The sequence below is a fragment of the Scomber japonicus genome, chromosome 13 (assembly GCF_027409825.1).
Source record: "Scomber japonicus isolate fScoJap1 chromosome 13, fScoJap1.pri, whole genome shotgun sequence".
NCBI classification, from domain to species: Eukaryota; Metazoa; Chordata; class Actinopteri; order Scombriformes; family Scombridae; genus Scomber; species Scomber japonicus.
Window position 1 is genome coordinate 3,409,208 of NC_070590.1, and position 24,726 is coordinate 3,433,933.

At 42.6% G+C, this 24,726-nt stretch overlaps 1 protein-coding gene across 1 annotated transcript in view; it reads right to left on the reverse strand.

The window, feature by feature from the left end:
- Positions 1-1,030: 1,030 nt before the first annotated feature.
- The window catches only part of grk6 (G protein-coupled receptor kinase 6), a 73,631-nt gene continuing 49,935 nt past the window's right edge, over positions 1,031-24,726 (reverse strand). Inside the window, exons 6-15 of the mRNA XM_053331194.1 lie at positions 21,552-21,644; positions 17,362-17,425; positions 12,272-12,412; positions 8,710-8,938; positions 6,540-6,629; positions 5,706-5,914; positions 4,314-4,451; positions 2,370-2,507; positions 1,455-1,589; positions 1,031-1,272 (exon numbers count right to left, since the gene is read on the reverse strand). Of these exons, the coding sequence (XP_053187169.1) occupies positions 1,222-1,272; positions 1,455-1,589; positions 2,370-2,507; positions 4,314-4,451; positions 5,706-5,914; positions 6,540-6,629; positions 8,710-8,938; positions 12,272-12,412; positions 17,362-17,425; positions 21,552-21,644 (1,288 nt within the window). The 3' untranslated portion in view covers positions 1,031-1,221. The remainder of the gene's footprint in view (positions 1,273-1,454; positions 1,590-2,369; positions 2,508-4,313; positions 4,452-5,705; positions 5,915-6,539; positions 6,630-8,709; positions 8,939-12,271; positions 12,413-17,361; positions 17,426-21,551; positions 21,645-24,726) is intronic.

Below are 24,726 nucleotides of genomic sequence, written 5' to 3' on the forward strand. Positions count from 1 at the left end.
ACCATATCAACTAGTTTGGCATGATCTTACATTATAACTTTTATATTAAATAAAGGTAATGGAATACTATTGTTCTAAATATTACATTTCATCTGGGTAACCATAGAGAACAGGACACATTTACATAGTTTTTGTGGTTACACCATTTGACATTTTCAGGAGCATTCAGTCTTACTTTTGGTAAAAAAAATGGTGTAAATGTCATTTCAAATGATATAAAACCAACAAAAATACTAAATGTACATTTTAACAAACCTGATGCTGCTTTTAAGACTACTTTAAAGCTATTTTTGAATTGCTCATCTGGCCAACCCTTATTTGTCTCTGACACTTAAACGATAACGTCCCACATTGCTGCTTCAGTTTGGCTTTTCATCCCCTCAAGTTGAGGTGGAATAAGAAGGAGGTATTTTTCCCCACAGATAATGTTATGTTTATTCTTCTATAGTTTGGATCAGCGTGAAACTCTCTCGGCTATCTTTCATTAAAAAAAACCAACCCATTGTCATTTTATAAGAACTGACAAGAGTAACTGGAGCCAGTCGGACACGTAAATCAGTCGATTGTCTCAAGAAACCCATGAAGAAAGAAAAATAAAAAATAATCGTTATTGATATAAAAATATCAGCAGATGTCGACAGCTTTAAACAAAAAAATTACACTTTTAAAAAGAGCTGAACAGAAGGAGGGAAGTCGGTCACAGCGGAGTGGATGATGGAAGAAGAAGAAAAGAGGTCATGAGCTGAATGTCACTGGTTTGATTCCCTGGACAAAAGTGGTATAAAGAGATGGCGGAGCGCTCAGTCCCTCCCTTAAACCACTGTCACGGTGCCCTCGAGCAAGGCACTTCTTTTTTTTTTTTCTTTCTTTCTTTTTTCTTACAGCAGGCGATTGTTCCGGCGGAGCTGCTCGGCGGTCCGCAGCAGCTCTCGCTTCAGCAACGGACGAATGTGAAAGCGAAGCCTTCCCTGGGACGACTACGTAACATAAAATAAACTAAAAAAAAACCTAAAAAAAAAATCTGCTCGTTTTTAGTCCATCGCCGTCGGCAACAGACGTTTCACACTTTTTCTTTTTTTTTCTTAAATAACATTAAAACATTATGGCTATGCTGAAAATATACATTCTGACATTTAGAGATACGATCTTAAAAATACAAATGTGCAAAAGTTGTAAACAAATGAAATCCTGCGTGTGTGTGTGTGTGTGTGTGTGTGTGTGTCACAGCCTGGTGGGCTCCTCGTCGCTGTCGCTGCAGTTACCACAGCAGTCCTGTAAAGAAAAAAAAAACAGATTTATTTAAACTTTTAACTTCACAACAGTCGGGTTTTTCTTGCTGTAATTATTCCTCCTGTTCATAATGACCATTAGAGTGTGGCTGGAGTTAAAAGGTGCAATGCTGTACTTTGATGATGATGATGGTGATGGTGATGAAGGTGAAGCTGAGCACCAACCTGTCTGCCGAACAGCCGCTGCAGGAGTCCTTGTTTGGGTGGAGGAGACGGCTGACCTCTCCAGTCCAGGTCAGGAGGAACCGTCCCGTCCGGGTGGAAAACATTCAGATCGTTGAAACACTCCGTCTCGATCATCTGGACACACACACACACACATACACACACATACACACACATACACACACAAACACACACACTTCAATATCAACTTCGACCTTTGTGCTGTGGTCCTTTTTAAAAAGTTGATCTGTGTAGTCTAGTATGAAGGGTTCATTAACAGCTACTGAAGAGCAGTTCTCATTTTCAGCCACTAGGAGGAGCTCTAAGCTTCTGTAAACTAGCTTCACCGGAGTGAAGTTAGCCTGCTAGCTAGTGAGTTAGCCTGCTAGCTAGCTGACTGGAGGGAACATGACGCAGACGAGGCCACACAGAAGTCCAGCGTGGTTTAAAATAACTTCCAGTAAGTAAAGGATAATGTTGTCAGGTGTGAAATATGTGGAGCAGAGTTGAGCTATCGCAGTTTCACACGGACAAAAAGCTGCTGTCTGCTGTGACGGTTACCGAGGGAGACGGACCTGACGCTTATCCCCAAACTAGTACGTCAACATCTGGAATAAAAGTTACGTCTCTCATTGCTAACATGATTGTAAAGGAAATGCTCTGCTGTTATATTTTTAAGGGTCTGTAAGCCTGTAAGATTTGTTCTTTTAATTAATGTGTTTGTGTAAAGAAATGAAGGCGGATAATCATTTAAATTAATACAAGTTTGTTCAATTAAAGCTTGTTAAAGTTATTTTTTGACACATTATCAATTTAGCTCTTGTGAATGTCGGCATGCAGCAAATATTTGGTTATTCCTCCGGGTAAACCACCATGAATAAATGGGTTCATGCTCATCCTTAGCGTGTTTCTCACCTCGTTCTGCCAGGGAATGGAGACGCTGCCTGTGGACACTTTGCTGTAGAAAGACTCGTCTTTGGGCTCCAGCTCCACTCCTTTCACAGTGGAGAACTGCTCGATGTCCAGCACGTCTTTACAGTAGATGGCCTGGGGCTGTATCACACACACACACACACACACACACACACACACACACACAGAACAACAACAACACAGTAACATTTAGAGACTTTACAAGGGAAGCGTCAGTGAGGATGCAGATTTAAACTGAGCTCACTTCCTGTGTGCTGAGACTGTGCTGCAGGTTAATTATGCATGCTCTACATAACGAGCCTCAGTGGCATAATTATTATTAATCTGCTTCATTATGTCCACTTCCTGTGTGAGGAATCTGTTCCCAGCTCCTGATTTAAAGGAACGCTCGGACATTTTGTGAAATTTTCGCTGGAAGTGAGATGAGAAGAAGATGATTTGTTGGAAGCTGTTTTTTGTTCTCTTTTAATGGAGCAATTCCACTGTTTCCAAGTTCAAAGCCCAAACAATATTAAGTAGGTAAATAAAATAAAATAAAATTAAATGATGAATGAATAAACAGTAAACAGATGAGATTACAATGAATTTAAAAGCATATGCAATCAATTAAAATGAAGTCTTAAATAAGGCCTTTGAACAGCTGTAGTGATGGTGAAGGATCTAATTTTAAGAGTAACAACCTATTCTGTGATCAAGTCAATCAATCTTTATTTGTATAGCGCCAAATCACAACAGAGTAATCTCTAGGCTCTTTACACATAGAGCAGGTTCTAAACCGAACTCTTCAGGTTTTAACTTTAAAGAGACCCAACATTCCCACATGAGCAACAGTGGCAAGAAAAAACTCCCTTTTAACAGGAAGAAACCTCAGGCAGAACCAGACTCAGAGTGGGAGAACATCTGCCTCGACCGGTTGAGGTTAAGAGGAGAGAAAGGAGTACCAATATCATGTGACTTCAGGGTTAAAAGAGATGCTTTTCAATAAATGACATACCCAATAATCCAAATCAGAAACCATAGAAACCAAGTAAATTGAGATTATTGTCAAATCAGATGCAAAAATATTTATACTTGGGACATTTCTCCATGCTTCTGTCATTAGTATAAATAATATTACAGGATCCACAGTGTGAATATTCTTAGTGAGCAGCATCTATATTAGTTTTATCTGAGTTTAACACTAATTTATTTCTATGTAATTGAAGTTATAATGAATTAAATGAGCAGAAAATATAGCATGGTATAAAACCATAGACTGTATAAAAGAAATGGACGTAACATCCGTGACGTCACCCATTGGTTTGTGGACTGCTGCTCGGAAGCCAATAGTTTCGAATCTAGGCAGCGCCATCTTGAAATTTTCCGGTGCATGCTGGGAAAAATAAAAACATGGATTCTACTTATATGGGCATGAGGCGGGGCCATGGGCGGAGCGGGGAGGTTGCTATGGTTACGAGGGCTGGATCTGGAGGACATTGGTCAATCAACCTGTCAATCAGGACGTAGCCACGCCCTAATGCATACCCTGCTTTATCGTCAAATATAAAATCAGGGAGGCCAAAATGTCCCAAATGAACATCATACTGCATTGAAGAAGGCTTTAAACTAGCGATTGAGACCATAAACACATTTTGAAAACGTTTACTGAGGTTAGAAATCAAGTGAGAAGTTGGTGAATTCTCCATTGACTTGTATAGAGACGGTCGCCCCCTGGTGGCCTTTTGGTAGAATGCAGCTCTAAGTTACTTCCACGTTGGCCTCATTTCAGAGGACCAGAACTCCCCGCCTGTATAAAACTGTGTCATCTGCATAAAGGCGGAGTTGGATTCAGATGAAAGTGTAGTTGAGGATGATTTATGTGTTTTTTCTACACTATAAAGTTTCCAGGGACTTGATGATGTTTGAGGTTTTATCCTGTGGACTTACATCAGGGATGAACGGCGCCTCCAGCATGCCAGCCTCCAGCCGTTTGAAGTTAATACAGCGGAAGATGGGATGACCTTTGACCTCGGTGGCTCCACCTCCCTGACAGCCCAGCCTCTCTGCAGGATCTTTGGCCAGCAGCTGGAGGAAGGGAGGAAGAGAGGAGGGGAGGGGTTAAAAGTCATTACAATAAAAAAATTAAAGATGCAGGAGATGCAGAATACAAGAAGAAAGAAATCAGAGGAGATGAACCTGAGCCACGTCTTCTCCATTTTTATTTGGCATTATTTTCGTAAATAAATCAGCTTTTTACATTTTGTCGCTAGTTCTGGATGCAGAAAGGATCGATTGCAGGTATCATTTGTCGGGAGACGTTTAGATACTACTTGGAATCGGTTCATTTTGGTTGATACCTTAAAGTAGGGGTGTCAAACATAAGGCCCATGGACCAGAACTTTGTCCCTCCCTCCTACCTTCCTTCCTTCCTTCCTTCCTTATTTTGTCCGTCCTTCCTTTCATCATCCCTCCCTCCTACTGTCCTTCCTACCTTCCTTCATCCGTCCTTCCTTCCTTCCTTCTTCCTCCCTTCCTTCTTTTGTCCCTCCCTCCAATCTTCCTTCCTACCTTCTTTCCTTCCTTCCTTTTTTCCTCCCTCCCTCCTTTCCTTCCTTTCCTACCTTCCTTCCTCCCTCCCTCCCTCCCTCCTTTCCTTCCTTCCGTCTTCCTCCCTCCCTCCTACTGTCCTTCCTACCTTCCTTCATCCGTCCTTCCTTCCTTCCTTCTGTCTTCCTCCCTTCTTTCTTTCCTCCCTCCCTCCTACTGTACTTCCTTCATCTGTCCTTCCTTCTTTCCTCCCTCCCTCCTTTCCTTCCTTTCCTACCTTCCTTCCTCCCTCCCTCCTTTCTCCCTTCCATCCTCTCTCCCTCCTTTCCTTCCTCCCTTCCATCCTCCCTCCTTTCCTTCCTTGACTCGAGAACAACAGGAGGGTTAAAACAAAATAAAACATTTGATCACAAAAAAAAAAAAACTCTCTCTCTCTCAGCTCTCTGAATGTCGCCAAGCAGCTTCTGTGCAAAATTATCTGAACCCCTCCCCCAGATATAATATTGTTGAAACTGCTCATTTTTCACAGTAAAGATATACATTATATATTATTATATATTATTATAGGTTATTATGTAATGGTTTTACTGGTTCGGCCCACTTGTACTGATACCCAGCAATAGTAATGTGGCACAAAACCATCCACAGCCAGCCAGCCAACATTTCTATACAGTAAGTCTTTTTAAACACTGAGACAAAGCATTGGTGTGTGTTTAAATGTGAGAAGCGTGCTCTCATTAAGGAAGAGAACCAGCTGCTACATCCTACATCCTCCATCCTACATCCACCCACCATTTTACAGAGGGATTTGGCGTCCTCGGAGAACTCGTTGGAATATTCCTCCTCCACTTCCCTCACCAGCCGCTCCACTTCCTCCCTCTTGATCTTCTTCTTCCTCTGCTGGAAAGGCGACTGACCCTCGATCATCTCGTACAGCAGGCAGCCCAGCGCCCACCAGTCGGGGCTGAAGGTGTAGCGCTCGTTTTTCACCACCTCCGGAGCTGGAAGGAGGGGTGAAGGTCAGAGTTAAAAATAAGAGTTTGAAGAGTGTTTAACCCTCCCGTTTGTCCTCGGGTCGAATGTGACAGATTTTAATCATGTTTTTCTGTCAGAAATGTGGATTTATTTCGTCTAATTACCTGAAAAATCACTTTAATGGTTCCATATTAGATTCTTTAAAAGTATAATCATCACTACTTTCATTGAATTGGGTTATAATTTGTACTTTATGTTTATAAATGTTGACCCAGGTGTGATAACCTGACTAAACTTTATCAGTTTGTTATAATCCATCAACATATTTTCCTCCTATCTTAAATTTAGTTCAAATAATTCATAATTTCTGCTTTTTATCAAGTCAAAAATGAGACAATAAAGTCCAAAAATAAGTGTAAAGTTTAACAGAGAATTGGGTATTTATTAATAATTAAAAAATAAATAGAGAAAAATAAGAGAAAATACAAGAAAAAGCTAACAAACATTAGAGTAAAAATAAATAAGAAGACAACATAGACAGAATAATAATAGATAAATAAATATAAAATAGAAGAAAATTTGAAACCATTAAAACAACAGGAAGGTTTTTGAGTTTGAGTAAAGTGTGGTAAAGGGTCAAAGGTCACTCACCCATGTATCCCACCGTCCCCACACGGCCTTTAATGGTTTGTCCGTCTGGTACATGAACCGCTAAACCCAGATCTGATATTCTGATGTGACCTGAACACACAAACACAACAAACACGTGTCTCTAAGATGTAAGAAGAAAAAGAGAGAGGGAGATAGAGAGAGAGATAGAGAGGGGGGGCAGAGAGAGGGGGGGCAGAGAGAGGGGGAGAGAGACAGTGAGAGATAAAGAGAGAGAGACAGAGAGAGATAAAGAGAGAGAGACAGAGAGAGAGAGAGAGAGAGGGAGATAGAGAGAGATAAAGAGTGAGAGATAGAGAGAGGGAGATAGAGAGAGAGAAAGAGAGAGGGGGGCAGAGAGAGGGCAGAGAGAGGGAGAGAGAGACAGTGAGAGATAAAGAGAGAGAGACAGAGAGAGATAAAGAGAGAGAGACAGAGTGAGAGATAGAGAGAGGGAGATAGAGAGAGAGAGAGAGAGAGAGAGAAATAAAGAGAGGGAGAGATAGAGAGATAGAGACAGAGAGAGATAGAGAGAGAGAGAGGGAGAGAAATAAAGAGAGGGAGATAGAGAGAGAGAGAGAGAGAGAGGGAGATAGAGAGAGGGAGAGAGAGAGAGGGAGAGAAAGAGAAAGGAAGACAAACTACAAGGAAGGAAGGAAGGAAGGAAGGAAGGAAAGATAGAAAGACCAAAAATAAAGGAAACTGATAAATTCATAAGGACCTAAAGAGAATAAATTAAACATCTGTAACTTTCAGAGTTTAGTAGCAGCTTTGTTAATCATGTGATTATAAATGATGTCATCTTTATTTCCTCATTAAGTACAAACTGCTTCTTTGCTTCGTATCAGCGGCTCTTTAAAGTCTTTTTATTTTATTTCATATCATCCAATCAGCTCAAACTAATAATTACATTCTCACATCTTTATCACATTTTAATTGTGTTTTATTTGGTTTTTAATGAAGTTGAATTGTTTGTGTGTTATTGAAACAAACTCTTCAGCTTCAGCCTGAGGAGAGAATCATCTGCTGGAGTCACAGCGCCATCTGCTGGCTGAAAACTGAACTACAGCTTATTTATTCTTTTATTTTAACCTGTTTTTACTACTAGGACTATTATTTTTTATTTTTTTAAAAGGAAGGTAGGAAGGACAGATTGAAGAAAACTGAGGAAGGAAGGAAGGAAGGAAGGAAGAAAGGAAGGAAGAAAGGAAAAAAGGAAGGTAGGAAGGACAGATTGAAGAAACTGAGGAAGGAAGGAAGGAAGGAAGGAAGAAAGGAAGGAAGAAAGGAAAAAAGGAAGGTAGGAAGGACAGATGGAAGAAAGGTAGGAAGGACAGAAGGAAGAAAGGAAGGAAGGAAGAAAGGTAGGAAGGACAGACAGATGGAAGAAACGGAGGAAGGAAGGGAGAAAGGAAGAACAGAAGGAAGAAAGGTAGGAAGGACAGAAGGAAGAAAGGAAGGAAGGACAGAAGGAAGAAAGGTAGGAAGGACAGAAGGAAGAAAGGAAGGAAGGAAGAAAGGTAGGAAGGACAGATGGAAGAAAGGGAGGAAGGAAGGAAGGAAGGAAGGAAGGAACGAAGGACAGATGGAAGAAATGGAGGAAGGACAGATGCAAGGAAGAAAGGAACGAAGAAAGGAAAAAAGGAAGGTAGGAAGGACAGATGGAAGAAAGGTAGGAAGGACAGAAGGAAGAAAGGAAGGAAGGAAGAAAGGTAGGAAGGACAGATGGAAGGAAGGACAGACAGATGGAAGAAACGGAGGAAGGAAGAACAGAAGGAAGAAAGGTAGGAAGGACAGACGGAAGAAAGGGAGGAAGGAAGGAAGGAAGGAAGGTAGGAAGGACAGATGGAAGAAAGGGAGGAAGGAAGAGAGGAAGGAAGGACAGAAGGAAGAAAGGGAGGAAGGACAGATGCAAGGAAGAAAGGAACGAAGAAAGGAAAAAAGGAAGGTAGGAAGGACAGAAGGAAGAGAGGAAGGAAGGAAGGAAGAAAGGTAGGAAGGACAGAAGGAAGAAACGGAGGAAGGAAGGAAGAAAGGTAGGAAGGACAGATGGAAAAAAGAAAGGAAGAAAGGAAGGAAGGACAAGAAGACAGAAAGGAAAGTGGGCCGGATTGCACCCCTTGGCGGGCCGGTTCTGGCCCTCGGGCCTCATATTTGCCCCCCCTCTCCTCACCGTGGTCGTCCAGCAGGATGTTCTCAGGTTTCAGGTCTCTGTAGACGATGCGTTCTCGGTGCAGATCCTCCAGACCGCAGCAGATCTCCGCTGAGTAGAAGACGGCCCTCTTCTCGTCGAAGCCCGCCTCCCCCATGTGGTAGATGTGAAACTTCAGGTCTCCTCCGTTCATGAGGGTCAACACGAGGCACAGGGCGTCCTTCGTCTCGTAGGCGTACGCTAAACTCACCTGCAGGAAAAGAGGAGCGGCGGGTATTAAACATTTATATCATTTATAATAATATCCATTAATCTGAGGGACTCGTCCGCTCTGAGGGACTCCTCTAGTCCAGGGGTGTCAAACATGCGGTCCGATGGCCAGAACCAGCCCGTCTAGGGGTGCAATCCGGCCCACTTTCCTTCCATCTGACCTTCCTCCCTTTCTTCCTTCTGTCCTTCCTCTCTACCTTCCCCTTTTCCTTTCTTTGTTCGTTCCTTCGCTCCTTCCTTCCTTCCTTCCTTCCTTCCATCTGTCCTTCATACCTTTCTTATGTCTGTTCTTCCTTCCTCCCTTCCTTCCATCTGTCCTTCATACCTTTCTTACGTCTGTTCTTCCTTCCTCCCTTCCTTCCTTCCTTCCTTCCTTCCTTCCATCTGTCCTTCATACCTTTCTTACGTCTGTTCTTCCTTCCTTCCTTCCATCTGTCCTTCATACCTTTCTTACGTCTGTTCTTCCTTCCTTCCTTCCTTCCATCTGTCCTTCATACCTTTCTTACGTCTGTTCTTCCTTCCTTCCTTGCTTCCATCTGTCCTTCATACCTTTCTTGCGTCTGTTCTTCCTTCCTCCCTTCCTTCCTTTCTTCCTTCCTTCCTCCCTTCCATCTTTTTAATGATCCGGCCCACATAAGATTAAATTGGTCTGTATGTGGCCCTTGAATGAAAATGAGTTTTACACCTCTCCTCTAGTCTGACGGACTCGTCTAGTCTGAGGGTCTCCTCTAGTCTGACGGACTCCTCTAGTCTGAGGGTCTCCTCTAGTCTGAGATCCACCGACGAGCCGACTGACCTCCGTCCAGATCTAATAAACTGACTGAAAACGATCTGGCAGCCAATCAAAGCGAACCAGAGTCTGTTGTCTTTTAATTCCAGCTGCTGTTAATGTTTCAGACTTCAACGTCTCTCTGACGCACTCACAGATACACACACACACACACACACACACACACACACACTGACACATGCACTCACACACACAGATACACACACACACACACACACACACACACTGACACACGCACTCACACACACGCACACACTGACACACGCACACACACATGTACACACACTGACACACACTGACGCACAAACACTGACACACGCACACTGACACACACACACACACACTGACACACACACACAAACACAGATACACACACACACACACACACACACACACACACACACACACACACACACACACATGTAGACACACTGAACGCTGAGCCAGGAATATGAAAAGCATCTCAACTTTATACTTTTTACTTTATAAGGAATCAAATCTGGTGATAATCAAACATGTCAGTTATTCCTCCGCCTCAGAAAATAGTCCGCTATAAAAACGGCTCTACTTTCTCCTTTACTCTTTTACTGAAGTACAGTAACTAAGTACAGTTACTTAGTTACTTAGTTACTTCCCTCCTCTGTGTTTACATGTATAAATATAATTATATATAAGATTACATTAAGAATAAAGAGAGTTAATATAGAGAGGAATATTATTAATTAGTTCATTTGATTTTAGTTTATAATTATTATTTTAATATATTTCAATTCATAATAAACATTTCAATCAATTCACTCTGATCATGTCTTACATCATCACACTAGGGCTGGACGATTATGGCAAAAATCATAATCACGATTATTTTGATCGATATTGAAATCGCGATTATAAAACACGATTATTCATAGATGTGTAAACATAAGCATTTATTGAACCACCAGAACTCAACTTGATATATAATTGAACAGCACAACCAGAAATACATTAAAATCAAGAAAAAATATATATAATGATAATTGGAAATAATAAAAGCAATATGTAAAAACAATAAATAAAAATAAATAGCCAAAACCTACTAAAAAAAATCCCCAGGCTGGTCATGTTGACATGGTGACACCATGATGGTGTGCACTGTGTCAAGCAGTTCACACGCTCTCACGCCACACCTGTCATTTCTCAAGCTGAGAAGTGATCCCACCGCACAGAAATGAATATATTATGTAATCCATACATCCCAACTCTCCCTGACACCCGCACATGAGACACAATCTCCCGGAGTCTGGAGCGAACGAGCAAGAGCGCGCACTAGAGAGTGACTGCGGGCGCTTGTGTATGTGTGTGTGTGTGTGTGACTCTCAGTGCAGCGCGTGTGAGAGTGCAGCGTCCTGATAGCTGTGTGATGTCACTGAAGATGTCTCAGTCCTACCTTTCTTCTTGTCAACCAAAGGCCTTTCTGTCATTTTAAATCTCCCACATCTGCGCAGAAACACACCGTTCCTCCAGCGGGTCTAACATAAGGGGCGGGACACAGAACTTACTGGGAAAGACGGGGGCGTTGGATTTATGTCACAGGTGCGCCGCGCCGGGCGGAACAATAATCGTTTTATGTCGATTATTACGTTTTTATAATCGTGGGAGGCCAAAATCGATATCGCGATTAAAATTCAATTAATCGTCCAGCCCTACATCACACACACAAATACATACACACACAAACACAGATACAGTCACACACACACTCACTCACTCACTCACACACGTGCACACACACACACAATCACAGATACAGTCACACACACACTCACTCACTCACTCACACACATGCACACACACAGACATACGCACACTCACTCACATGTGCACACTCATATGCACATACACACACAAACACACACACAGACACACACTCACTCACACACTCACTCACACGCGTGCACACACGCACACACTCACTCACTCGCATACACGCACGTGCACAGACACACATGCACACACACACATGCACACACATAGACATACACACACTCACTCACATGCACACACATAGACATACACACACTCACTCACATGCACACACACAGACATACACACACAAACACACACGCACAGATACACACACACTCACACACAGATATACGCACACTCACTCACACGTGCACACTCACATGCACACAGACACACACCCTCACACACGCACGCACTCACTCACACGCACACACACACACACACAGACACACACACTCACTCGCATACACGCACGTGCACAACCACATGCACACACACACGCCGATCATATGCACACACACACGTGCACAAACACTCACTCACAGTCACACAGACACACACACAAACAGAGTATCCAGTAATCTGTAATCTATTACATTTCCAAACTGTTGCAGCCCTTCATGCAGCAGTAAATATTCCTCTGTTTTAATTCCTACCTGGAACTTTTCAGTCTTCTTGTGTTTTAATATTAAATGAAGATAAAAATATAAACTGTATAAAAATTAAAACTCTTACTACAAATCTGCTGTTGACTTTCTCCAGAATCTGCTTCTCGTTGAGCGCCATGGATTCTCCTTTCCTCTTCTTTATCCTCTTCTTCTCCAGCTTCTTACAGGCGTACATCTTCCCCGTGGCCCGCACCTGACACGCACACACCTGGCAGGTCACACACACACACACACAGACACACACACACACACACACACACAGACACAGACACAGACACAGACACAGACACAGACACAGACACAGACACAGACACACACACAGACACACACAGACACGGACACAAAGAAACACATTTAATCTTGTGTATCTTCATAAAGACCTGTATCCTTCCTTCCTTCCTTCCTTCCTAAGATCTAAGATCAGCTGTTAAGGGTAAGTGTTCTGTCCTTCCTTCCTTCCTTCCTTCCTTCCTAAGATCTAAGATCAGCTGTTAGGGTAAGTGTTCTGTCCTTCCTTTCTTCCTTTCTTCCTTCTTTCCTTCCTTCCTTCCTAAGATCTAAGATCAGCTGTTAGGGTAAGTGTTCTGTCCTTCCTTCCTTCCTTCCTTCCTTAGATCTAAGATCAGCTGTTAGGGTAAGTGTTCTGTCCTTCCTTCCTTCCTTCCTTCCTTCCTTCCTTCCTAAGATCTAAGATCAGCTGTTAGGGTAAGTGTTCTGTCTTTCCTTCCTTCCTTCCTTCCTCCCTAAGATCTAAGATCAGCTGTTAGGGTAAGTGTTCTGTCTTTCCTTCCTTCCTTCCTTCCTTCCTTCCTTCCTTCCTAAGATCTTCTTTCATAAACTCTTCACTTCATGGTATTTTTTTTTCTCTCCCCTCTTCTTTTATAAATCATGATGTTCTTTGATCCATTAAATGACGTGAATGATGACATCACATGATCTACAGTACGCTCTCTGGATGAAGATAAAGAGTATTTTATTTTATGGCCAGTCAACTTGTGATCATCAGGAGACGAAACAAGACGAGGATTGTAAACAACCTAAATATAAATATAAAAGTTAGTGTTAAATAAACAGAGTTAGGGAGGTTATAATGGAAATGTAATAGATTACTTTAGATTACTAGTTACTCTGTTTAACATGTAATAAGTAATGTAACTATTTCAATGACTTCAAAGTAATGTAACTTATTACATTTGATGACTTTTCTAGTTTTCTAGGGTAAATGTTCCTTCCTTCCTTCCTTCCTTCTTTCCTTTCCTTCCTTCCTTCCTTCCTTAGATCTAAGATCAGCTGTTAGGGTAAGTGTTCCTTCCTTCCTTCCTTCCTTCCTTCCTTCCATACTTCATTCCTTCTTCCTTCCTTCCTAAGATCAGCTGTTAGGGTAAGTGTTCTGTCCTTCCTTCCTTCCTTCCTTCCTTCCTTCTTTCCTTCCTTCCTAAGATCTAAGATCAGCTGTTAGGGTAAGTGTTCCTTCCTTCCTTCCTTCCTTCTTTCCTTCCTTAACTTCCTTCCGTACTTCATTCCTTCTTCCTTCCTTCCTAAGATCTAAGATCAGCTGTTAGGGTAAGTGTTCCTTCCTTCCTTCCTTCGATCTAAGATCAGCTGTTAGGGTAAATGTTCTGTCCTTCCTTCCATCCTTCCTTCCTTCCTCCCTAAGATCTAAGATCAGCTGTTAGGGTAAGTGTTCTGTCCTTCTGTCCTTCCCTCCCCCCCCCCCCCCCCTCCATCCCTCCCTCCTTCCTTCTTTCCTTCCTTCCTTCCTAAGATCTAAGATCAGCTGTTAGGGTAAGTGTTCTGTCCTTCCTTCCTTCCTTCCTTCCTTCCTTCACTCCTTCCTTCCTAAGATCTAAGATCAGCTGTTAGGGTAAGTGTTCTGTCCTTCCGTCCTTCCTTCCTTCCTTCTTTCCTTCCTAAGATCTAAGATCAGCTGTTAGGGTAAGTGTTCTGTCCTTCTGTCCTTCCTTCCTTCCTTCCTTCCCTCCCTCCCTCCCTCCATCCCTCCCTCCTTCCTTTCTTCCTTCCTTCCTTCCTTTCTAAGATCTAAGATCAGCTGTTAGGGTAAGTGTTCTGTCCTTCCTTCCTTCCTTCTGTCCTTCCCTCCTTCCTTCCTAAGATCTAAGATCAGCTGTTAGGATAAATGTTCCTTCCTTCCTTCCTTAACTTCCTTCCTTCCTTCCTAAGATCTAAGATCAGCTGTTAGGGTAAATGTTCCCTCCATCTGTCTGTCCTTCCTTCCTTCCTTCTTTTCTTCTGTCCTACGTTCTACATTTATCTTCACATTTTAACCCCCCCCCCCCCCTTTTTTTTTTTTTTTTTTTTAAATTGGACACAGAAACTCAGTTTGTGTCAATTAGCAGATAATTGGATAATAGAAGAAGAAGCAGATTGGGGTTAAAGGTCAAACTGTTTTAATGTGCAGCGTGGTTGGAGTCAGCCTCTCTTTTATCCTCCTAACTGACAGCACGCAGTTCTGTCTTTCCTTTATTTCTTCCATCTGTCCTTCCTTTATTTCTTCCTTCCTTCCTTCTTTCCTTCCTTTTTTCCTTCTGTCCCTTCCTTCCTTCCATCTTCCCTTCCTTCCTTTCTTTCTTTCCTCCTTCCTTCCTTTATTTCTTCCTTCCTTCTGTCCATCCTTCTTTCCTTCCTTGCTTTCTTCCATCTGTCCTTCCTTTATTTCTTCCTTCCTTCTGTCCATCCTTCTTTCCTTCCTTGCTTTCTTCCATCCGTCCTTCCTTTATTTCTTCCTTCCTTCCTTCCATCTTTCTTTCCTTCCTTCCTTCCTTCCATCTTCCCTTCCTTTCTTTCTTCCATCCGTCCTTCCTTCTATCCTTCCATCTTTCTTTCTTCCATCCATCCGTCCGTCCTTCTTTCCTTCCTTCCTTCTATCCTTCCATCTTTCTTTCTTCCATCATCCGTCCTTCTTTCCTTCCTTCCTTCCTTCCATCTTCTCTTCCTTTCCTTCCTTCCTCTCTTCCATCCATCCATCCTTTATTTCTTCCTTCCTTCCATCTTCCTTTCCTTCCTTCCTTCCCTTCTTCCATCCCTCCTTCCATCTTTCCTTCCTTCCTTCCTTCTTCTTCCTACAGCAGCAGCTCAGAGTATAGATCTTTTTAAAGGGACGGTGTGTGATCATGTGACCCGCCGCTAGCCCGTGGAATCAGCTATCGGCATCATCGGATCAGACTGGAATCAAAAGACTCCTGTGATTACGTCGCTGCGCTGCACAGAGGAAGCATTCAGAGCTTCACACACCACTTCATCATCCACTCCTTTCTTTCTTTCTTTCCTTCCTTTCTTTCTTCAGAGCGGAGTGTAACAGGGTTTAACACACCACTTTATCATCCGCTCCTTCAATGAAAAACTTAGAAACACAAGTTCAGCCTTTGAAGTCTTCCATCCAGCCTTCTATCTTTCCTTCCTTTCTTTCCTTCTTTCCTTCCTTCCATCTTTCCTTCCTTTCTTTCTTTCCTTCCATCCTTCCTTCTTTATTTCTTCCTTCCGTCCTTCCTTCTTTCTTTCCTTCCTTCCTTCTTTATTTCTTCCTTCTGTCCTTCCTTTCTTTCCTTTCTTTCTTCCTTCCTTCCACCTTTCTTTCCTTTCTTCCATCCATCCATCCATCCTCCCTTTTTTCCCCATCTTTTTTTCCTTCCTGTCTTCTTTTCTGTCCTTCCTGCTTTCTTTCCTTCCTTTCTTCCTCCCTTCCCTCCTGTCTTCTTTTCCTTCCTTCCGTCTTTACTTCCTTTCTTTCTTCAATCTGTCCTTCCTCCCTTTTTTCATCTTTTCTTCAATCCTTCCTGTCTTCTTTTCTTCTTTCTTCCTTCCTTCCTCCATTCTTTCTTCCATCCGTCCTTCCTCCCTTTTTTCCCTATCTTTCCTTCCTGTCTTCTTTTCTTTCCCTCCTTCCTTCCATCTTTCCTTCCTTCTTCTTTTCCTTTCTTCATTCTTTCCTTCCTCCTTCTTTCCTTCCATCCTTCCTTTCCTTCTTCCCTCCTTCTTTCCTTCCTTCCTCCCTCCCTCCCTGCTTCTTTCCTTCCTTTCTTTCCTCTCTCCCTCCTTCTTTCCTTCCTTCCTCCCTCCCTCCTTCTTTCCTTCCTTCCTCCCTCCCTCCATCTTTCCTTCCTTCTTCTTTTCCTTCCTTCCATTTTTCTTCATTCTTTATTTCTTTCTTTCATCTGTCCTTCCTTTCTGTCATCTCTCTCTCCTTCTATCTTGAACGAACATGAGTTTGACCCTCCTGCTGTAAATCATCAGATACATGCAATACTCAGATAAACCACCAGGGGGCTTTTTATTACACCGTTGTCAATCAGTGAGACACAATTTTACCAGTTTAGAAAAAGTTAAAGTAGGAAAAACATTTAAATAGTTAAATACTGATACTTTAACAGGAATAGTTACTGGATTGATGTGATGTTGAATTACTAAATATATAGTATCTTATATATTGAAAATGTGTGTCAATAAATCATTTATCTGTTCATCTGTTCATTTTATTGCATTTTAACCTTCCTGTCGTCCTCCCGGGTCAAATTGACCCCGTCTGTTTTGACTGTTCCTTCTTTCCTCCATCCCTTCCATCCTTCCTTCCTCAGTCCCATCTTCCTTCCTTCCTTCTCTCCTTCCTTCCTTTCCTTCCTCTCTTTCTTCGTTCTCTCTTTCTTTCCTCCCCCCTGCCTTCCACCATCCCTTCCTTCCTTCCTTCTCTCTTTCTTTCCTCCCTCCTTCTCTCTTTCTATCCTCCCCCTACCTTCCTCCATCCCTTCCTTCCTCCCTCCCTCCTACCTTCCTTCCTTCCTTCCCTCCCTCTTTCTTTCCTCCCCCTACCTTCCTCCATCCCTTCCATCCAACCTTCCTTCCCTCCCTCCCTCCCTCCCTCCCTCCCTCCCTCCTTCCTTCCCTCCCTCCCTCCTTCCTTCCTTCCTCCCTCCCTCCCTCCCTCCTTCCTTCCTTCCTCCCTCCCTCCCTCCTTCCTTCCTTCCCTCCATCTGATGATAATATGAGAGTAAAAAAACTTAAATTAATTGTTTGTGTTAATTATTCTAATATATCTTAATATCTATTTATAATTTCCAGTGAGATAATTCTTCTATATTGTGAGTCTCTTCCATTTTTTTGTTGATTTGATGCAATAAAAACAGAATATATATATTTACTCACCTCTCCAAAACCTCCTTTCCCTAAAACTCGATACTGTCGGAATGTATTTTTCGTCACTGGTTGCCTGTCGGAGAGAGAGAGAGAGAGAGAGGGAGAGAGAGAAATGTTAGAAATCATTTATAACAAACTCAAGATGAGCAACTCAAATAGTTTTAAAAGCAGCATCAGGTTTGTTTAAATGTACATTTAGTATTTTTGTTGGTTTTATATCATTTAAATGACATTTGCACCATTTTTTAACCAAAAGTAAGACTGAATGCTCCTGAAAATGTCAAATGGTGTAACCAAAAAAGAATGATAGATATTAAATACTTTATCACCTACAGTGTATTTAAGTGGACTTATACTGATGCTGATCCTCCCTCCTTCCCTCCCTCCTCCCTTTCTTCCTCCCTTCCTCCCTCCTCCCTCCCTCGTTTCCTTATTCCTTCCTTCCTTCCTTCCCTCCTACTTTCCTTCTTCCCTCCTTTCTTTCCTTCTTTCTCCCTTCCTTCCGCCTTTCCTTCCTAAATGTGTCCTGATCTCCATGGTAACCCCGATTAAATGTAATATTTAGAACAATAGTATTCCATTAGCTTTATTTAATATAAAAGTTATAATGTAAGATCATGCCAAACTAGTTGATATGGTGTTAGGTAGGAAGGAAGGAAGGAAGGAAGGAAGGAAGGAAGGAAGGAAGGAAGGAAGGAAGGAAGGAAGGTGTTTTATTGACTATTTACTGTTTTTAAGCAACGTTCAATTATTTGGTACAAAGTTTTTATGGTTACACCACTTAGACATTTTTACCATAATCCTCTAATATATTCTCTCTAAATGGATTAAAAGCAGAAATTTGATGTTGGGTCCACAAAATAAAAGAATGTGTGAAGTTATTCATACGTTTATTTTCACATTTTAACCCTTTAAATTTAAACTAAACCACATGGACACTAAGAAACGTCACTGCCCCATGTTGATGTCAGTAATCGGGGATCCTCGGAGATGAAACTCTGAAACCAGGACAAACTTTCTCTGTCTCTAAACAAACTCCAGTGAACTCATAACATTCATTATTCTGCTTAAAGATTCAAACTAAAACCTGAACCGCATCAGATAAGACCAGGACCTGAATCCCAGGAAGTCTGCTGCTCCCATTTCCCAGGAACACCTGTGGGAACGTCGAGGTTTCTAAGCGTGAGGTAATTCCTGAATCAACAGAATATCTGCGTCTGTTATATTTACTCGTATTTATACTTGACGTGGAAGATTCACCGTAAACCTCATGATGAAGAGGTTCTTTCCTCCCTCCATCCCTCCTTCTTTCCTTCCTTCCTTCCCTCCTCCCTCCCTCCCTGCTTCTTTCCTTCCTTTCCTCCCTTCCTCCCTCTTTTCATTCCTTCCTTCCTCCCACCTTCTCTCTGTCTTTCCTTCCTTCTTTTCCTTCTTCCCTCCTCCCTTCCTTCCTTCCTTCCTTCCTCCCTCCTCCCTTCCTTCTTTCTGTCCTTCCTCTCTCCTTCCTTCATTCTTTCCTCCTTCTGTCCTTCCTTCCTTCCTTTCCTCCCTCCCTTCCTTCTTTCATTTGTCCTTCTTTCTTTCCTTCCTTCCTCCCGTCTTCTCTCGGTCTTTCCTTCCTTCCTTCCTCCTTCTTTCCTTCCCTCCTACCTCCTGCTTTCCTTCCCTCCTTCCTTTCCTTCTTCCCTCCTTCTCTCCTTCCTTCTTTCCTTCCTCCCTCCCTCCCTGCTTCTTTCCTTCCTTCCTTTCTTTCCTCCCTCCTTCCGTTCTTCCTTTTCTTCCTTCCTTCCTCCCTCCCTGCTTCTTTCCTTCCTTCCTTCCTTCTGTCCTTCCACCTCCCTCCCTCCCTCCCTGCTTCTTTCCTTCCTTTCTTTCCTCCCTCCCTCCTTCCCTCCTTCCTTTCTTTCCTTCCTTCCTCCTTCTTTCCTTCCTTCCTTCTGTCCTTCCTCCCTCCCTCCTTCCCTCTCTCCTTCTTTCCTCCCTTCCTTCCTTCCTAGCATATTTACACTTCATGTGGAAGAGTTAACAGAAGTCGTGCAGCAGCTTTTGATTCAACCTTAAACCTCATGATGAAGAAGCGAATGCCAGAAATTTGCTGCTTGAAGCTTCTGAAGATGAGACGATTTGAGACATTTACGTGAGAGATGATTCAACTGACTAAATGTCTTACCAACACAAACACCACCTCTTATCTTATCAGCTGACACATTTTGGTCACTGATGCTGAAAAACAAGTTATTGCAGGTTTGAACTTGGTTTTGTTCCATATTCTGACTTCTGTTCTTCTGAAATTCTGTAAAAACCAGCGTATGAGTCGCAGTCGCAGCTTAAATGCAATATTTTTTAATTCAAAAGTGAGGTGCGTCTTATTCACCAGTAAAATACAGAGAGAGGTTGGATCTGGATGTGATTATAGGATGTAAAAGGCTCCACACTAAGAACAATAACTATAACTATAAAGATAACGATGTGAGCGTCCACACCTGTTACTGCTGTATGCTGTATGGAAAAATGATTGTGTGTTGATCAGTATTTACAGACCAAACTGATGTTGAAGTGTGACTTGGGTGCACAGCAGTAGTCTATTTGTGCACAGCGACAGCTCTGATGAAGAGTTTTATGTAAAGTGTTCTTTTAAAAGGTTTAATTGAAACTCAGCCTATCCCAGTTCCCAGACCATTAACCATTAACCTGACCCACTGTTTCAGGTGTAATAATTCAAGACTCAAGATTCAAGACAACTTTATTAATCCATTGATTTGACAGCTCACACCACAACTATAGACTGTATAAAAGAAATGGACGTAACATCCGTGACGTCACCCATTGGTTTGTGGACTGCTGCTCGGAAGCCAATAGTTTCTAATCTAGGCAGCGCCATCTTGAAAATTTCAGGTGCATGCTGGGAAAAATGAAAACACGGATTCTACTTATATGGGCATGAGGCGGAGCTATGGGCGGAGCCATGGGCGGAGCGGGGAGGTTGCTATGGTTACGAGGGCTGGATCTCGAGGACATTGGTCAATCAACCAGTCAATCAGGACGTAGCCACGCCCTAATGCATACCCTGCTTTATCGTCACATATAAAATCAGGGAGGCCAAAATGTCCCAAATGAACATCATACTGCATTGAAGAAGGCTTTAAACTAGCGATTGAGACCATAAACACATTTTGAAAACGTTTACTGAGGTTAGAAATCAAGTGAGAAGTTGGTGAATTCTCCATTGACTTGTATAGAGACGGTCGCCCCCTGGTGGCCTTTTGGTAGAATGCAGCTCTAAGTTACTTCCGCGTTGGCCTCATTTCAGAGGACTGGAACTCCCCACCTGACCACAACATACTCGTACACATAAATAACAAGATAAAAACACAGAAGAAAGAAGAAGAAGAGTTGGCAGCTGTGTGCAAAACTGCAAAAATGCAAAAGTGCAAAATCAGTGTGCAAAGTCAGCAGGCCCTAGTCCAATAAATAACACCTGCATAACACCACCCAAAATAGACTGTGTGACTTATACACCGGTTTTTACAGTAAATGTTTTTTAAGGATTTCACGCATCAGGTACGAGGTGAAAGGCAGCTCTGAGATGGTTTAACCACCACCTCTTATCTTTCTCTCTCTATACTGTTGTCCTTTTATTCCACTTTGCTTTATTTCATCATCACTGTGTCATCAGGGAGTAGAGTTAGGGTGGGGGACAAATAACATAGATTAAATTGATCAGCACACACGTTTCTACTCATATGAACGCTCTTCACTGTGATTATGAGGCCTGATCAGACACCAGTATTACCTGCTGCACCTCCTGCATCACTCGTCCAATAATTACAATAAACAAAACCTTCAGCTGTAACGCAGCACGTCTAACCTTTAGGCCACAACAGCAGCAGCAGCCTGGTTGTGAAAGTCACTCTCTTGCTGAAATCCAACTGAAGAGTGAAACTTTACGGTTGAGCAACATCTAACTGGTATCAGGGAGTATGAAGCAGTGATATCATGAATATAAAAGTTCATGGATTGTGTTGTTCTTCTCACCCTGAGGAGATGAGGACACTCTCTGAGCATGCTGTTACTGGGGCTGTGGTGGAGTCCGAACCTCTAATTTTGCCTAATTGAGCTTTTAACTTGTGTGTGTGTGTGTGTGTGTGTGTGGCTGCAGAAAGACAGAGAAAAGTTAGAGGAATGATGTCAAACGTTACCTCTCCAGCCATTTCCACTGAAGGAACCGGTTGTAGTACATGCTGTCGAGGTAGTCTGCGAACGGCGCCACGCTCAAGTAGTCGTGGATCAATCTGGAAAAAAACACACACAAAGTAATTAAAGTTATTTATTAAAGAAGAAAAAATGGGCCAAGCAGTCTCTTCAGGCTCTTTTTCAGACAGTTGTGTGGATTTACTGCCGATATTATTGGCCTGTCACACATATATCAATATCAGTGTTTCAAGATTTCTGTGTTCAGGATTTAGTGGGCGGGTCTGAAAATCACAGCTGCGTTACATGCGGCGGTGATTAGCATAAACCCGCCCCTGCTGCTGTAGCTATAAATACATCCAGCACACACTACTACTACTACTACAGTCTACAGTTAGCCAGTTAGCTGAGTTAGCCGCCGAGCTAGCTTCTTTCTTTCCTACCTTCCTTCCTTCTTCCCTCCTTCTTTCCTTTCCTTCCTTCCCTCCTTCTGTCCTTCCTCCCTCCCTCCTTCTCTCTGTCTTTCCTTCCTCTCACTTTCCTCCCTTCCTTCCTCCATCCCCCTTTCTTCCTTCCTTCCTCCCTGCTTCTTTCTTTGCTTCCTTAATTCCTTCCTTCCTTCCTCCCTCCTTTCTTTCTTTCCTTCCTTACTTCCCTGCTTCTTTCTTTCCTTCCTTCCTTCCTTCTTTCCTTCCCCGCTTCCTTTCTTTCTTCCCTCCTGAGAGTGAACCAAAACAGTAAAGTTGCATTTGAACAGCTAAGAACAATGAGCTGAAACTCAACTATAAAGCTCCGTAGAGACGAGGAGGAGGAGTCACTGGTAATTCACTGTAGGTTCATCAAACATATCACACCACTGACAGATCAGATAGTGTTATTATGAAGACTATCTGACACTTTAGAAACGACCACAACACAATAAAAAAGATGTTGAAATAAGCAACTGTGTGCCAAGTTCAACACGTCATCTTAACCCTTAAACAGACCTTACTAGTTATGTCATTTGCACCTCAAGTAAGGAAGGAATGAAGGAAAGAAGGAAGGAAGGAAAGGACGGAAGAAGGAAGGAAAGGAGGAAGGAAGGGAAGCAAGGGAGGAAGAAGGAAGGAAAGGAAGGAGGGAGGAAGGAAGGAAGGTAGGAAGGAAAGGAGGGAAGAAGGAAGGAAAGGAGGGAGGAAGGAAGGAAAGGAGGGCGGAAGAAGGAAGGAAAGGAAGGAGGGAGAAAGGAAGGAAGGTAGGAAGGAAAGGAGGGAAGAAGGAAGGAAAGGAGGGAGGAAGGAAGGAAAGGAGGGAGGAAAAAGGAAGGAAAGGAAGGAGGGAGGGAGGAAGGAAGGTAGGAAGGAAAGGAGGGAAGAAGGAAGGAAAGGAGGGAGGAAGGGAAGGAAGGGAGGAAGAAGGAAGGAAAGGAGGGAGGAAGGAAGGAAGGACAGATGAAGGAAGGAAGAAAGGACAGAAGGAGGGAACATTTGCCCTAACAGCTGAACTTAGATCTGAGGAAGGAAGGAAGGAAGGAAGGAAGGAAGGAAGGAAGGAAGGGAGGACGGACAGATGAAGGAAGGAAGGAAGGAAGGAAGGACAGAGGAAGGACCCGGGAGGACAACACAAAGGTTAAAGAGTCTGTATCTCCTGGTGCACGTTGTCTGTTTAAGGGTTAAAAGTTGAGTGACTTCTTGCTAATACTGAAAACAAGTTATTGCAGGTTTGAATTTGGGTTCGTTCCATATTTCAGCGTCTGTTTATGCTGTGGTAAGTTTTTTTTTTTTTTAAAAAGGATTTCACGCATCAGGTACGAGGTGAAAGGGCAGCTCTTATCTTTCTCTCTCTCTCTCTACTGTTGTCCCTTTCTTTCCCATAAATTGACCCTGCCTATTTTGACTGTTCCTTCGTTTTCTTCTTCAACCCCCTTTCTTCCTTCCTTCTGTCCTCCCTCCCTCCTACCTTCCTTCTTTCCTCCCTCCTTGTCTCTTTCTTTCCTCCCCATGACCTTCCTTCTTTCCTCTTTCCTTTCTCCTTCCTTCTTTCCTCCCTCCCTCCTATCTTCCTTTCTTCCTTCTTTCCTCCCTCCCTCCTACCTTCCTTCTTTCCTCCCTCCTTGTCTCTTTCTTTCCTCCCCATTACCTTCCTTCTTTCCTCCCTCCCTCCTACCTTCCTTTCTTCCTTCCTTCTTTCCTCCCTCCTTCCCTCATTCTTTATTTCTTCCTTCCTTCTTTCCTCCCTCCTTGTCTCTTTCTTTCCTCCCCATGACCTTCCTTCTTTCCTCTTTCCTTTCTCCTTCCTTCTTTCCTCCCTCCCTCCTACCATCCTTCTTTCCTCTTTTCCTCCCTCCTTCTTTATTTCCTTCCTTCCTTCTACTCCTATGAACGCTCTTCACTGTGATTATGAGTCCTGATCAGACACCAGTATTACCTGCTGCACCTCCTGCATCACTCGTCCAATAATTACAATAAACAAAACCTTCAGCTGTAACGCAGCACGTCTAACCTTTAGGCCACAACAGCAGCAGCAGCCTGGTTGTGAAAGTCACTCTCTTGCTGAAATCCAACTGAAGAGTGAAACTTTACGGTTGAGCAACATCTAACTGGTATCAGGGAGTATGAAGCAGTGATATCATGAATATAAAAGTTCATGGATTGTGTTGTTCTTCTCACCCTGAGGAGATGAGGACACTCTCTGAGCATGCTGTTACTGGGGCTGTGGTGGAGTCCGAACCTCTAAATTTGCCTAATTGAGCTTTTAACTTGTGTGTGTGTGTGTGTGTGTGTGTGTGTGTGTGTGTGTGTGTGTGTGTGTGTGTGTGTGTGTGTGTTGCAAAGATAATGTGCAGTTGTACATAAGAACATTAAATAAGACACATGACATAAACTCCTGAGGGAAATATCTGAATGATTAGCTGCTAAATGCCATGAAGCTGCAGCCACACCCAGCATATTACACACTGACATTTAATCATTATTATAAACAGTAATGATTAAACCTGCTTTAAAAGTCAATATTAAAACATATTTGACAAAACTAGCAACTATTTTGATCATCAATAAACAAAAAATGCCAAAAACAATTGTAAAATATTTCTCATTACTTTGGTACTCTGGTACTGTATATATATGAACATAATAATAAACAGCTGATAGTAGTAAGTAGCTTGTTGCTGTAGAATTATATTAAGGTTTCCAAATGGGCATG